The 16,566-nt window shown below is 36.3% G+C and overlaps 1 protein-coding gene across 4 annotated transcripts in view; it reads right to left on the minus strand.

Annotated features, from left to right (window-relative positions):
- PHF14 (PHD finger protein 14) overlaps positions 1 to 16,566 on the minus strand; it is a 162,168-nt gene that overhangs the window by 23,083 nt on the left and 122,519 nt on the right. For 2 of the 4 annotated variants that reach the window (XM_066196765.1, XM_066196748.1), the window contains one exon: positions 10,428 to 10,541. The exons of 1 other annotated variant lie outside the window; for it this stretch is intronic. In XM_066196765.1, the coding sequence (XP_066052862.1) occupies positions 10,428 to 10,541 (114 nt within the window). Of the gene's footprint in view, positions 1 to 8,751; positions 8,815 to 10,427; positions 10,542 to 16,566 lie in introns of those variants that run through there. One more of the 4 variants, XM_066196757.1, reaches the window with a different exon arrangement.

The following is a 16,566-nucleotide window of genomic DNA, read 5'->3' on the forward strand; positions in this document are numbered from 1 at the left end:
AAGTACAGGGGGATGGTCACTCTCCTGGTCTCACTGGCCACAGCAACCCTGCTACAATCCAGGATGTCACTGACCTTCTTGGCCACCTGGGCACTCTGTTGGCTCATGTTCAACTGCTGTCACCAGCACTCTGAGACTCTTTTTCGCTGGGCAGTTTTCCAGCCTCTCTGCACCCAGCCTGTACAATTGCACTGGGTTGTTGAGCAGGACACACGATTCCCTGTACTTTGATGAATCCAAATCAACACTGGTAGTTTTCCAACAAGCAAAGTGTGGATATGCCTCTGTCCTCTAATAGTCTAAAAAGATTTCTCCTGACAACTAGCACAAAAAATCTTCACAAGGATGCAAGCAGACGTATAACCACTTCATGTGAATTCCACTCCTTGTGGTTCTTGATACCAAATAGGAGTCTAGATTTTGTGTAACTAATCGCCTTATAGGCAAAAGTTGATCCTAGTTTGCAGAAACAAGCAGGATTTTCACTAGTTACAACATTAGCTCTCAGTTTCAGTCAATCTCCTGAACAACCCAAATATGACAAGCCTACTTTTGAGGGGTAAACTGAGAAACACAGGTGTAAAATGGGAAAAAGTGCTCCTTTTGAATGGGTAAGTACAGAAGAACTGGCTAATTCAGTAAATCCAAAACCACTATTTGTGAGTATTTTGAAGATTATTTAATTTATTTTTTCCAGAGCACCCAAATGACAACGCAATCTCAGTGAAAGCCCTGCACCATTGAACTGCATGCTGACACTGAAGAAGGAGCTCAGGTCCACGAATATGCATGTCCTTCATCCCCATGGATATCACTCCACTGACCCAGATTACTAATCTGCTGGTCCAACAAGAGCAGCAGGCAGTCTGTGAACACCAGACTGCCCTTTCAGCAGCAGTGTGGGCTTGGTCTGGTGGTCACTGAATTGCAGAGCATCTCCAGACCCCATCGCAGCCATCCCCCTAGGTTAAAGCCTCTTCCAGGTGCCCTGAGAAGTCCTCTGCAAGTATCATTCTTGGTAAACACTGGCAGAATCTATGGAGTTTTAGGCAAATAGCTTTTTTCAGCTAAGTCATGCAGTAGGCATATCTCCATCTTTACTGTGGACTTGCAGAACTACAGAATAATACAAAGCAGTCTTTATGAGAAGACACAGGAATATCTTAAGTGACAGGAGGTGCGTGCTATTTTCCTGTGATGATTCCAACCATTTAAACACAAATCTTACCAGAGTAAAACACCCTAGGACTGGGTAACAGAAAACCAGCTTTACAAAGATACCACTCCTCATCACCGTCTAAGTCTCTCTAAATATAACTATATTTTCACCAACACCTTCAGTTTCTAATTAAAACAAAGACCATAGCTACAGCACAGGATATATAGTTATGGGTATTCCAGGTCATCTAGAGATTTTGGGAGACTATGATAGCTATGTAGCAATACATAAAAATTAAAAAATAATTAAAGGGAAATTGTTCACGTAAGAAGGATTTAGGAGGTCGATGAGCCATTAAAGATAATAGTGTGTGTTAACCTACTTGGTAGTCTTTAGAAAACACATGCTTGAAGTTAATATAAATTTAGTTTTAAAATACTGTTAATTGAGGTAGATTAATGTATATAAGACTATCACGGAAATACACTAATCGCAAAAATATGTACTCTAACAAATAACAAATCACTGATCCTACCATGCTGAAATATTTAGGCAATATGAATTCTTCAATGTATAAATACTCAGTTTAACAGTGAGAGAAATGTAAAGTAACAATAGTTTGGCAAAGCAGCATGGGGACACTATAGGGATTGCACTGCAGTTTAGAGATAACCCTGAAGCAACTGGGTAGGGAAAATCTATATAACCTATGTTATTAATGACTACTGACTGACCTCTGCTTATCTTCACTACCTTAAGGATGACATTGCAATCTTTGACTCTGTTCAAGCTTCATTATCTCAAATCTAGCCTGCAATAACTTAAAGGGTTCTGATGATATTTTCAACCTATCATATTAAAATAGGAAATTTCTGATATTATGTATGATCTACAAAAAGGATCACTTGCTTTGTTCATGTAGTGCAGTGTGAGCCCTAATATTTACACTGCATGCAATGACCAAAGAATGTATTAGCTTAATTTTTCACTTAAATATTACAGGTAAGAGAGAAAACAACAAATCCCTCAGGAAAGAAACAAACAATAGAACATGAAGAGTGTGCCCATAATATATTGAAGGAAGAAGCTACACTTACTTTCCTCCAGGAAAGAACTTCCATTCTGTATCACACGGGACACACAGGAATGACAACAGTGGCTTACACGACGTAGCACCGTGCCACATCATGGATACCTCAAAGCAACACAGTCAAAGCTGACCAGATAGTGCACACAGGTACACTGAAGCTCACTGACATCAGCACAACCATCAAAATCCTCAGCAGGTGGGAAACAGCCCTAAACTTGAACTACTTGCTATTTTCCCACCTAAAGCTCACTTAATTCTAATTTTCCAATCAATTTTCTACTCTCTTCCTCTATTAAAAAAAATAAAAAGGATTTAAAGCACATCATTGAAGCTGAAAACAAACCTATTCTTTCCTCTTAGAATATAACAAGTTGTTTAATGCTCCATAACATTTTAAAGGGGACAAATACAACAGCATGCCCATTTCAAATTGAATTTACAAAAATTAATTTTTTTTTTTGTAGCAAGGTGTTAAAGAAAAACAACACATCTCATAAAATATACAGTAGCCATAATTTAATTGCTTCTTCCTATCCTATCAATTTTAAAAATTGTTTCAGATTTTTTTTCCTAAATAAAAAAGAATCAAGCATTATTTAAGGAAAGACTTTTTTTATCTTTGTAGGAATGCAATTCCAATTTATCTGTCTTCAGAATATGGATACCAATTTGTACACAAGTGGTCCTAAATGCCACTGCCTTCCTGCTTTCAATGCTGCTATTTTCCAGAGAATATATCCACAGATCAATGACCCTTACATGTGATCTGGAAATGCCAAAGAATAATACCTCAGGGAAACTACTGTTTTCACTTGAGTTAAAATATTCATTTTTACAACAGAAAGAAAGTAGAAATCCTAAAATCTTCAAGAATGCCATCCAGAAAATGTATAGACCTTGCAAATTAAAAAAAAAAAAAAAACAAAACAACAAAAAACCAAAAAAAACCCCACAAAAAACCCCAGAGAACTAATAATTGTTCACTGAAAATAATTTCAAACTAAAGCCACGGTAATATTAATGAATCTCACAGATTAATAAACTGCTCATTTGGCAGCATTCACTGTAGCACATTTTTGCATGTTTGGCCATTTTTTTCTTACTGTTTATTAATTGCAGCTACTTGGAATTGATGATCTCCAGGGTACTTATCAGTGCTTATCAAGACTGATGAATGCATCCCAGATGCTGGAGTCCTGTGGAGGGTCTATCCATGCACAGGATCTGTGGTGAAACCCTGAATGTTTTCCTGCAGTGAACTTGCAGGTACTTCTGACAACAGATTTGCAGCTGACAGAGTAAATTCCGGGAGTGTCTCTCCTTTCCCCTCTATCACTGCATGAGAAAGACATTCTTATGGTGATGTGTGAGTGCGTACACATGATGGGGTATTTATTGCTTGCTGCCCTGAGGGGTCTTTCAATCCTTTCCTCTACCCCAAAGGAGACTTTGGTATCAGATTATAATACTTCATGAACTTTGATGGTGTGCTTTTCTCTGTAGTCCATGTGTAGACAGGATTTCTGAATGCAATTTTTTGGGTATTGGGGGGAAAAGTCTCACAAGCTATTTTCTAAATTTTTAGCATACTTTTAAAATTTCCTTTAGAAATACAGATGATTGTCAGGCAGTAAAAGAGAAAACTGCAGGGATTTTAATTGTATCTGCTTTGCTTATTACACAATAGATACTTTCATCATCTATATATAAAGTATCTTTGTGAAACCCTTTAAAATATGATTTCAAACCAATGAATGCCATTTTCTATTTGCTTTTAATTTCCTCTCAATAGTAAGTTCATCAGAGTGTAACAATTAACTAACTTAATTAAGCTAACTTAATTATGTTCTTTCATAGGTCAATATGTAGAGCTACTCAGATTAATAGCAGAGCTTGTAAAGTTAATCTTCTTGTATAATGCAAATGATGCCCAGTCATGTGTTAAATACCTTCCTGAGTAACAGATGATATAGGACTGAATGTACTTTAAAGAAGGGCAGAGACTGTGAAAAGGTTAAATAAAGAAAAATGTCTTGGATTTGTGGAAATTTTGAACAGATCTAATTCATTTTTTTAATTAATAATATTCTTCTAAGAGGAACCCTCATTTCGTAAGGCCATTTACAGCTTAAATATACATAAATAAATTTTGACTTCAAAAGCAGAACTGCATGACAGCATTTTCCAGCCATCTTGCGACCTTTATATTTAGTTATTAAGAAGATTATATAAAACAGTCATGTGAAGAGATTAGAGGGAAAATATGAATTCCTAACTCCAGAGCATTTACATGCTTAGCTGTATTTCCCAGTTTATTTTACAGAGGAACCATTTCAGTAGTCAAAGGTATTATGTTCCTTTTCTCAGTTCATTAGTAATTCACTTCTAACACAGTTAGACTCTAAGGCTCTTTAGGCATGTGGCTTACCACGTTTGTTCTGAAATATTAATGGGAACTACAGTAATAATAATAATAACTTGTAGAAGCATGAAAAGTACAATCAAACAAATCTCTTGAATATCAAATGATCTGAAAAGGTGACTCAACTCCCTTGTTTTGATAAATGAGTCTGATGACTGGAAGACACACTCTGGCAAGAAGAGTTGGATTATGGGTCAAATCACCCGTAAGTAATTCCACAAGGAACCAAATATCAGCCTTTTCTACAATGAATCTTAGGTCCAGAAAATATTTGAAATCCATTTCAATTCCAAGTCTGTAATCTGCTGCAACTCTTCTGCTGTCACTCAGAGAAAACAAAGAGGAGGACCGCAATAAACATTATGTAATAAACACCCTAGAGAATGTCTGTTGTAAAGGAGCGTAAAGGAAAAGACTCCAGAAGTATGAAAACCACCACTGCTCAGAAGCTTTAAAACCAGAAAAAAGTACTAAGAAATGCACTGGAGGGATCCATTCTATGTCTACCAGGTTATGGATGACATAGATGATCCAGTATGTTTTCTTCTCTTTGTTAAAGTAAGCCATTTAGTGTTTGTGGTGGTTTTGTGGTGTTTTGTCTGTTTGCAGATCTCAGTGTAGCAACAGGTTCAGAGTACAAATTAACCTCTGTTCCAAAATCACATCCCAGTATCACTACTGATATAAAGGGGAATTATTTACCTATGATACAAAATAACTAGTAAGTTATCACTTATGATTTTTCATCAGAAAACAGACTGATAGGTCCACACAGCATGGACATTTACAATTATTTTCCTGAGTGGGGAAGTTCCTCAGAAGTTAAACCAAACCAAACCAAACCAAACCCATTAGTGTTCAAGACTAAATATGAGTCCAACTCACCCTATGTCAGTCACTATTTTTTTTTTTTAAATACCAATGGGTCAGAAAGAATGTATTTATAGCAACAACTGTCTGACACAAACTTTCTATTAAATGCATACAAGCCAGCAGCTACACAGACTACAGAGAATATATTGTTAGGCCTATGAAATTTAGAAAAGAATGCACAAGCTTTTCACAAGCACAAGCATAAGAGCTGTGCATTTATACATACAGATATATAAATATATTTTATCTAATATATTCTTGTGTTCTCTAAATGCAAATCATCTCCATCTCTCTACTTCTTGATGGTGCTTATTCTTCATTATGATTATTTTCTGAAATTAATTATGTCAGTGATGGAAATTCAGTTATTTAATAGTGTAATAACAGCAGATGGAAAAAAATCGGCACATGAGCATTATTACAAACTTTCCCATGGAATTACATTCAATTCAGTCATTTCAGAACATGTTACATCATACTTTGTTTAAAAAGTAAAAACCCCCGTGTAATAAAATACCATAAGGATAGACTGGACTCTTTGCTGATGAAGTTTATAGCTTTGGTTTTAAAAAAAAATTCCTTTTGTACTAACTTGAAATGCCAAAGGGACTTGTTGGGAAAGGTTTTAGTTTTATCCCAAGATCAAGGAAGGAGGATAAATCACAAAGCAAAAGACAGTATCAGCTGCCAATTGGATTAACAGAAATTAAGCAACACTTCCTTTGCTTGTATAGGAAATAACGCAGTCAAAACTGAATTCTATGATCCTTTTAGGATGCTTGTACCTTACTGACAACTAATGGCAGATGACTTAAGTGTGTGACACATCTTTTTCTACCAAAAACATCACTATACCTTACTCTACATTACTTATGGAAAAATGTCTGTTCTATCTAGATAAACTGCAAGCACTGAATGTCTAGTAGTTCAGAAACAGGTTAGCGGCTACCTATCTTAATCCTTCTTTAGCTAAGAACCACAACGATTTGCACAGCTTTTATAGTTTGAATACAGCACCCAAAAAGCACTATAGGCACATAAGCTATTCATGTTCATATGCTACAAACACATCATTTATATTTTACCCTAAAGTGTTCCATGCTTTATGTGTGCTTTTTTTATGGTGAGGGGAAGCAGGGGTTTGCTGGTTGTATTCATTTTTCTATCCAACAGAAAGGATAGCACAGCTTTTCCTCTGTATCTGTACTGTTCTGGCAATGCAGACACTTAGAAAGATCAGCTCTGTTAGCCTCTAGGCTTACACTATTAAAACATGATTAATTAATTTGCCACAGGATTGGCAAAGGAAATTAATACACATAACTCATGTACTTCTATTTTACTTCTAATTAAGCAAGAGAATATGCCTCTTATGAGACTCAGATTTAAGGGAACTGTCAAAACTAGTATTTTCTTACTTAGATAACAAACCACTGACACCATCACTCCTCATGGATTAATGTGCTGCTTATGAGAAATGGTATCAAGACAAAGCCCACCCATCTTGCTCTTTGGACACATGAAAAAGGCAAAGTAAAACTACTTCAGCAATAAACCTTCACTTTCTTCAGCATCTCTGTGTATCCATCAAAAACCTACTTAAATGTTTGTACCGAATATGCTGCAACTGCCAGCTGCAAAGTGAAGCTGACCACAAAAACCAGAATAAGGGTCATGAAAGCTGATTCACCAGCCTTTTAACTTAATTGAACAACTGCAGTGTTATTCAGGCAAGTGTATTTACACATTTAAAACATTTTAAAAGCTCTGCATCTTAAGTAATCACAACATCCAGAGAATTTCCTTTCATTCATTCATGGTGAAGGATGTGTAGTATCAGAGAAAAAAGGGCATACTAACAAAACAGCGATGTAGTTCTGAATTTTCAAAGTCTTGTGGGAACGAAAGTCCTATCTTAAGCATTACTATTGGAGAAAAACTGCTGAAACTATATAAACTGCTTAGAAGGTCTAACAAACTTACACTGACATCAGGATGACACACATCTATCCCCTTCCAAATGCACTGAATTCTTCTTTCAATGCCACTTTTCGATTTCAATTTTTACAAAACCCCAAGAAATATATACAATATTAAGTTATCAATCACATCCTTATTTTAGGATGGACACTAATTAAAATTATTCAAGCATTCAAACTATACAACTTAAATTTTATAGAGGCTTGCAAAACTTTTGGAAAGAGACAATAAGGCATATTTCTAACTTTAAAGGCAATTCAGTTACTTTATAACACAAAAGGTTTCTGCATGTGAAATACACTGATGAATATACACCCTCTCCTGAATCACTAAGAGGTGATTCAGGAAACCTGCAAAATTCACAGAAAATTCAGAGTTGTCTAGATCTAAACACTCAACAGGTTAATTATTTCTGCAGTGGCTTTAATCCTATGCCCTGCAGCTGAGTTAAAGTAGTAGTAGTAGTAGCTAGAGTTAAATCTAACTTTAGAGCATGAAAAGTGACTGGGAAGAAGGGCAGCAGTAAGAAGAGTGGATGCCATTCTGTCTTCCTATTGAGATCTCAATATTTGACCATCATTTCTATTAGGAGGAATGACTAAAAAAGCAAAACAAAACCTCATCTGAGTGATCAAATTACATCCCACAAATATCATCCTATTGATGACACAAGGAACCAAGTGTTAGATTCAGACTGGCCTATCTAAGAGGAAAACAAATTGTAAGCCGGAAAAAAAAAGTGCTTTATTCAAATTAATGTGGCAGCTCATGGGATTTTTCCATACTTTCTCCTACTAGAAGTTGTGTGTCCTCACATTTGCAAGCCAAAGACTCTTTTTGGAACCCACATTCTACAACTTTCTCAAACTTTCTCCACCTTCCTGAAACCCTCTGCTGTTAGCCACTGTGCCTTCTTTACTCTTTCCTCATATTTCTTTTCCACAGCTGCGTTTGAGCTTTTCTTTAACAACTCTCACCAATACTGATGGTTGGAATTCAGATGAGACATAAATTACACAAATAATCCACCAGTCAGTAGTCAATTCCAAATATTAACTCATCAAGCAGATAATTGAAAGACGTACCAGAAGACTTCAAACAAAATTAAAAATAAAAAAGGCATTAGCTGAAGTCAAGCTCTGCAAACACTTATTGGACCTGTTTTTTAGGGTGTAATTCACAAGTGTTTGTTTATCATGCTGACTTACCCATGAATAACTTAGATGGGTTGTTTCATAGTGGGCTCTGAATTTGGAAATTCAGCATATGGTGATCCCCTCTCAAGGTTCCCTGCAAATCCAACCACAAAACTCTTTCTGACTCACCCCTCTCTCTTTTTGTACAAACTGCAGTAGATATGATTGGAGAAAGTCTCACTCCCTTATAAAAACATGACCGCACATTCAGTAAAACAGCTTCGACATGAACTATTACTGAACTATTTGTAAAATTTGAAAGCACTTTTGATTCTCTGAATCCAAGCAGCTCTCTCCCCCAGCTGAGCTGCTTATATTCCACAAAAGCAAAATCTGCATACCCATCTTCCTCTTAGTCACCTTTTACAAACTAACCATGTTTCATTCCTTTTTCTACAGCACTTTTCCTCCTTTTATTTTTAAACATCATCTGTGCTCTCAATTTTAATTTCTCTAGTGGAGTGAGGTAAGTTGACAAAGCTGAGAATTACGAGGCAGATCCCATGTCCCTCCACAGAACAGAGGTCCCTTTACTACTCAAGAATACATAAAAAAGTATTACTCAAAGCTTGTACTACTCTGTCCATCCTCAGGACTGCTTAGATGTGATGTATCTCGGAATACATATGATATACCAAAGTAAGTGAATCTACTTGGTCTTATTCCAGGAGACACTCTAAAAAATTCTCCTGGCTTCCTACTCTGACCTTCCTTCTTCTTCAGACAAAGTGACAAGACTATCAGAGAAATGAAGATATTTATCTAAAGGCTGCACTAAACTAATAAATGGCATGGTATTTCCTATGACTAGCACTTGATACTCTCCTTTGCTGTGAAAATTACAGTAATAAGAAATTTAAGAAAAAAAGCAGCAATTATTACCTGGTACTTGATATATTTTTAATAGTAATAATACCAACTAAACTGTTTGAATAAGCCAAGAGTAAGTGTCAAGGCTGCTACAAAGGAAGTACTTATGTCTCAGAGGAAAGGTTAATTTAAGGATAGTAACAGTTCTCTGAGAAGATGACTGCCACCATGAAATGAAGTTAGGAGTCTGAATTCTACAGACAACCTCTCCTCCAGCTATAGTGCACTATGACAGGGATGCACAGCAGGGACAGAAAACATCTTAAGTCATTGGCAACCCTATGGAACTACTTATACAAGCACCTTTGCTTACAACAGCAGCAAGTATGAACTAATGACGACACTACATCACTTTTTTGAAACCAAGAGAACAAAGGCCGAATAACAGGAAGAGTCTTTCCTGAGCATAAGCCAGAATCTAGACATGTTTAAATTTCGTGAAGGATGATAAAAGTTTACATCTACCTGTAATACCTATGTACAGATTCTATTTCTGACTCTTCAGTGTAATGAAGTTAATTTAGCCAGAATCTAACAGGGCTCCTGTTACTGTCATAGCATGAAAGATAGGAATAATAAAAAAATTTCCTAATTACTGACAATAAGAAACAGTATTTAAAAAGTAGCATATAATATGGAATATACTTATAGGTACCATTAATAATAGTCCTGAGTTTTACCTTGGTCTTTCATGCTGTTTATATGGGAGTGTAAGACTGCGTTCTAGCTTTAAAAAGTCTCTGTTATTAGTAGCACAACACTTGGCATGAAAAACAGAGGCAAATGTGTATTCCCCAACAGTTAATCTTGGAAAAAAATAGACACAGAATGTCCTACCTCTTCTGGACGTTTCTGTGCCACCGATACCAGCTCTTCAGAGCTACTTCTTGAGGTAGAGGGTACCACGTTACTTGGGGCCTCTGAGACCACCTCATTTGACGGCTCGGAGTCCTGAGGGCAACAGACACAAACAGACCCCTCAGCAGCGTGTTGATGTGGCACGCCAAGAAAATGAGACTTTTCAGAGGAACTGTGCTTTAAGCACAGAGAGAAAAATAAAAAAAATACTTGAGGTCTGAAACTCTACTCCTTTTTTCCTGGACAACTTATTTTTGCCTGAGTCAAAAACATCTGTCATTTATTTTCTCTTGAAATAGTAATATTTTCTTCATTAGAGCGTTTTTAAAACTTATTATGTAGTTACAGCACTTCAGAATTAGAAGGTTCTGAATAAGCATGGTATTTTGCCAATACCTACCCCTGCTCCTGAACTGCAAGGAAGGGAATATTACGTTTCGTCCACTTATCACAGATGGATGCTTCTGCAAAACAGCTGGAGCCATACTAGAACAACCCCCAACAAATGTATTTTACCAGTCACTGCAAACCAGTCTAGCACACAACCTGGTAAAGTTAAAGAAGTTAGTAGAGTTTGCTACCTTTTAGTAAATTTAACATTACAGTAAAATAAATAAAAATTCTTACATTCTATTTTCCGAATTGTCTCAATTTTGCCACGCAACATGACTAAATCATTCAAAATAAAAACCACTTTAATACCTTCACTGCTTCACACAGAGGTTTTGATAACAGCATAGATTGAGACATTTTAACGCAGAAAAAAAATTCCATTACTCGGTACAATCCCTACTGCGCTTGTCGTAATGCTCATTACAGAAGGTATTTCAGATGTCATCGCTTAGCAAGCAGAATAGGTGCTTTTGATATATCACTTTCTTTCTACATTCACTAATTGCAAAGAAATCAAGATTATACTTTTGGAAACTGCAAGCTGCGAGCTCATTATTAAGTTTTCAAACATAAAAACCTGCAAAAATAAATTAAAATTTCATAATGATAATACTCAGCAATTGAAGTTTAGCCCATTGCATGGAAAGGGAAAAAGTAAGCACTGGTCCAACAACCATTACCGAATCACACAGAGAATCACATCTAGTGACACCAGATACTGTAAATGAATTAACACATGGAGGGAGTTCTCTAAGACTATAAAGTGGAAAAAATACCTTCTGAGCTTACATATTTCTAATAAAGCTTTTTTACACCTTTCTCATTGCATCACCTCTCTGTGACTTAGAAAAAGGATATTCTGGACCAATTTGTTACATGCCATTTTAAAATTCAGGTTTGGTATGAGAAAGACATTTTAGGGAAAAAAGAGCTTTCAGAAAAAAATAGATTTTAGTGAAGACTAAAGAATACCATCAATTAAAATCTTAACAGTGAAGTCCAATTGCCATTGCACTGAAATGTTTTATGGGCATAATGCTGGATCTGTGGAACAAAAGAAAAAATAGGCTATCTTGAAAGAATGTCAGCCAAACAGAGTGAGCTGCAAGGAGAAACACCTCTAGCACTCTGATAATAAAAGTCCAATTTTCCTCATGCTATATATGCCATCAAAAGGAACTTTGCATCATGTTCTTCCTGACTGCTCACTGGTTTCCCTGGACTTGTACAGGCAAACATCCTCTCTCTCAAAGGCCACCTCAGTTTGGTCCCAGTAAATTATGACAATATTTCTTCTTGTTGACTCAATCAGCCATGAGCTAACTCTGAGTATAGAACAGTACTGTTTTCTCCTTGAGAAACTTAAATCAATGGCATGCAACTTATCAGCTCAATACATTTCCAGAAGCTTTTCTGTGCTTCTTACAAAAAGCAAAAGCAACAAACATATCTGCTGGAAGAAAATTATATACTTGTCTGAATCTGTTGGTTTAGTGATTTCTCTCCTTGAAATCTGCTTGTATTTTGTGCCTGAACAAGCTTTTGTTATGCTGTTATTACCTGTGGCCAGATAATGGTGGCAACCATTTTCAGTTACTTGCTTTTTAAAAGTAATAAACAGTGTTTTTCAAAACTTATCTGAGCAACTGCAATTTGGTAAGCTTACATTCCTGTTACAGTCCTTTGTCTCAACAGGTTAATGGATTCTTTTTTATATCAAATCTTGAGCATCTTCTCCAGCAGCTTGGCCATCCTTCTCCTAAGAACCAGCTGGCTAATTTAATACTTCTATTTTTAGAGAGACGGATGGAAACCTAATTTACTTTATTATTCAGAAACCAATCCAAGCAAATATGCCTTCCTTTCCAATTGCACTGGTTTTATTATTTCTTTTCACATTGTAAGTTGGTCAGAGCATGGTGCTAATAATGCCAAGGGGTTTGATCCCAGTATGGGCCATTCACTTAAAGAGCCGCACTTGATGATCCTTGTGGGTCCCTACCAATCCAGATTATTCTGTGATCTAAATATGTAACACAGCCAATCTCTGTTGCTCTGAACTAGTTTGGCAACATGTGAAAAACAGCTTTCAGAACAGACATTCAGTAAGTGAATGAGATCCTTTCATGAACGGTACCAACAATAAAAATGCTGCAAGGTGCAAATGAGAACTTTTACAGAGCTCCTTTCAGGTGTGTTATGAGTATGTGGCCAAGTGAGCAACAGTTCTGGTACTTTTACTTGTACTCTGGCAAGTAAAACAACCTGAAAAAATATTAGCATCATTTAAACTTGTAAAGAAAAGGCAAAAAATCTGTACCACTGACCTGAATCAATATTTTTACCGAAGAGGTGTTAAAAGGAAACATACTTCAAAAATAATTAAAATTTATTGTCCTAAAGTCACTTTATTATTTTTTCAAGGTCTTGCATGACAGAAACAATTACTACGATATTGTCACTGATGTGCCAGCCTCAGCTGTAGCAGTGATGGACGTGGTGGTTTATGGACATATAATTAACGCAGTAACTATTTTGGTATATGTGTTTTCTGGTGCTTAAGCCCTTCCCACTTCATTAACTTATTAGTTAACTTATTATCATTTTCCAAACTACACAGGAAAAACCATAAATTTGCATTTTTCAAGTCAGACAGATCAACATACAGCTTTATAATGGATCACAATATATAGTTATATTAATAAATAAATTATGGGGGAAAGCCCTTAAATGGTACTTCCAGCTTCCTCAAAATGTAGAAATACTTTGTGAAAATGTAAGCGCATCATAAACAATAAATTCCAAATGCTCAGTAATGAACTTTTTCCTGAAAAATGCAGATTTGATCAAAGCTCCTCAGAAGATGAACCTTCTTGGACTTACAAAACCTTGAAGAAACATGAAATGTGTAGATATTCTGCTATGTTTATGCAAGGAAGATAGCCCTGCTTTTACCTATAGCTCTTTCCCTGTGATCTAAATGTTCATGCAGTTTAAGATACCACAAATGCATGGGCTCGATCAATCTCTTTTCTGCAGAAAATTGTGTTTTAATTCTATGTTGACATAAATACATTTAACAATCAGATATTCTAGTCCTAGGATGGAATCTGCTTAGTAGTTTTTGCAGTATTCAGCTCTCTTCTTCCCTTCACTCCAAATCAGTGCATTTGCTCTTTGTATCTACCGTACAGGAGCACACTTTGAACTTTTAGTATTGTCCTTTTCTGTGCAGAAGGAACACTGACACGGTATGCTGAAAAATCAATAGCGCACAGAACAGATGTGGATTTCATTTGCAAGCCACATGAAAGTGACAGATTTCAAAGGGAGGTATTTATGCTTTATGCTATGCTGATGTTGTGGCTTAATTTAAGAATTTGACTGTTCTCACATTTTGCTTTTCAAAAACCAGACCTTTAATTCAAGACTGAGGCACATATACAGGTATGCATGTAGCAAAATGCTGTATTTACCAATCCATGTTACTGTCAGCACAGATATTAACTAAACAAAATAAAAGCCCAACATTGCTTCTTCTTTTAAAGAAAATGAAGAATCAATGTATATTTTTAAACTATGTATAAAATACTTTCCTAAAAAGCACAAGAACTTCCATTTGAAACATGAGGATGGAAAAATAGTGTCTTAAAACAGTGTTCACACCAGCCTAACAGCCACTACTTTGTCTGCTATTGCTTCTTTAGGACAAAACTAAAAAGGATTGAAACAAATCCTTTATAGATGATTTCAAGCTGACAGGTTTGAATATATTATGTTAACTCTGCATCGTTTTTCATACATCATCCTTTACCTTGGTCCAGTTGAGAATTACACAAGTCATAAATTAGCTTTAAGCAAGTTTTGAATCAGCCTGGAACTAGTTTTCAAATTAAAGAGCTGTCAGTATATTACATCGTACTGTCATTTTATTACCCCAATCAATCCTGTGTGGCCTGAGGTAGAAAGAAAATGGATGCTGTCTTCATTTGCAAAGGGTTTATCTCCCACACCAGGCTGTGAAAACATAACTGCAGTAATGAATTGGATGCCAAAGTTACTAACAAAGACTTCTAACAGTAACAAAGTAGAAGTATTTGTCCCCCTTTAGACTGACAAAAGTGGGGGGGGGGGGAAGGCCTTTCTGAAACATGAAGACAGCTTCTTACAGTTGAAGCACTACGGGATGAAATTAGCACATTTTTATTGAAGCGCTAAAGTGCTCATAGCCTCACAGAGTGTCATTTCCAGTGCTGCACACTAAAAGCCTTCCTGGGTCAGACACACAGTGCCTCTCCAGCCCGGACCACGGAACATCCCTCCAGCAGCTGAGCAACCACTCCTACTGTTCTTATTCTCACACCCCAGGGGCATACTTTGAAAGTATTTGAACATCTTAGGGAGAATTTCAGAAAATCTGCTGCAGACAAGATATCTGTAGCTCTCCACAGTTCACAGGTGGCCAAAGTAAATCCCCAGAGAGAAATGTACAGTTTATCTCAATCTACTCACATGCAAGATCAATCACTTTGCCTTCCTCAGACTTTACCCTGTGTTAGTTAATGAAGCAAGAATATGGGCTTTAAACTTTTAAGCCACGCTCCACAGTTGTAAAATTTCCCTCCCTCTTTTATTATGCCTTTGTCATTCTCTTTATGCTGCTTTTATTCAACATCTGACAATCTCGTCTCTTCTTCTGCCCTCTCCAAAGATAGGAAATTAGAAATACAACCTCTAATATCCATGCGCTCACCTCCTATGCTGCCAGTCACAGAGGCAACACTGTTGTTATGTCCTTGGCTATTTTTTCTCTCTCTGGAGAAGGGGACAATGACTTCTATGTTTATACACTGTTCACACAACAAGGTCTCTTTTTCAGCTCACTGTGAAACCACCTCAGTTCAAGTGATAAACCTTAAGCTATCTCTAAAACTTCTGCCTTCTTTTAGAAACAAAAACAAAACAAAAAATCTTTTATAATTCTCAGTTTTCCAAATACAAAAATAAAATTACATTCTTTAGCCTCACACTAGTTTTGCTCTTTTCCTTCAAACACCTCGTGCAATATGAAAGAATTAATAAGGGTACAAGTTTCCAATAAATACCCACCTGTTCAAATTTATTATCCCTTTATCTTCCAATAAATTACAGCACTGACCAAATATACTTCCATCTTTGAAAACTACCCTGCTTTCCAAGTGCAAAAGGTGAATTCCCACCTTAACTGTTGTTTTAAAATAAGCATGCTACTATTGTTACTATTTTACTACAAGTGTTTGATTAAACTATGAAAGGAAACAAGGTCATATGTTTTCTCTAGATGCCTTCTTCAAACAGAAAAAAAATGTCTGGATATATTTAAAGCTAGAAAGAGCACTCTCAAAATGTTTTTTTAATCTATTCTTCTAACTTTATCATGTGCAAATAGAAACAGAAAACAGAAGAAGATTTTACTGTTTGAAGGTATTATCATTCACTGACCTCTGGGACCTGAATTAGCTTCCCCTTTCTAACTCACATATTTTCTACATTTCCATTACTCAGTGCACTAATCCTACCCCTCTTGGGACTGAATTCTCCACTTTCTCAATCAAAATATCCTGGATTATTGTATTTCCCTTTTACTTTCTCACCATTCACTATTTCCCAACATTCTAAAGTTATTCTTTCAGCTACCCTTTCAATAGCTGCCTTTTCTGACCCCAGAATTCTTTGAACTGTATTA

This window comes from Chamaea fasciata, unplaced genomic scaffold (assembly GCF_029207755.1).
Source record: "Chamaea fasciata isolate MVZ Bird 193981 ecotype frontalis unplaced genomic scaffold, bChaFas1.0.hap1 SCAF_1, whole genome shotgun sequence".
Classification (NCBI taxonomy): domain Eukaryota; kingdom Metazoa; phylum Chordata; class Aves; order Passeriformes; family Sylviidae; genus Chamaea; species Chamaea fasciata.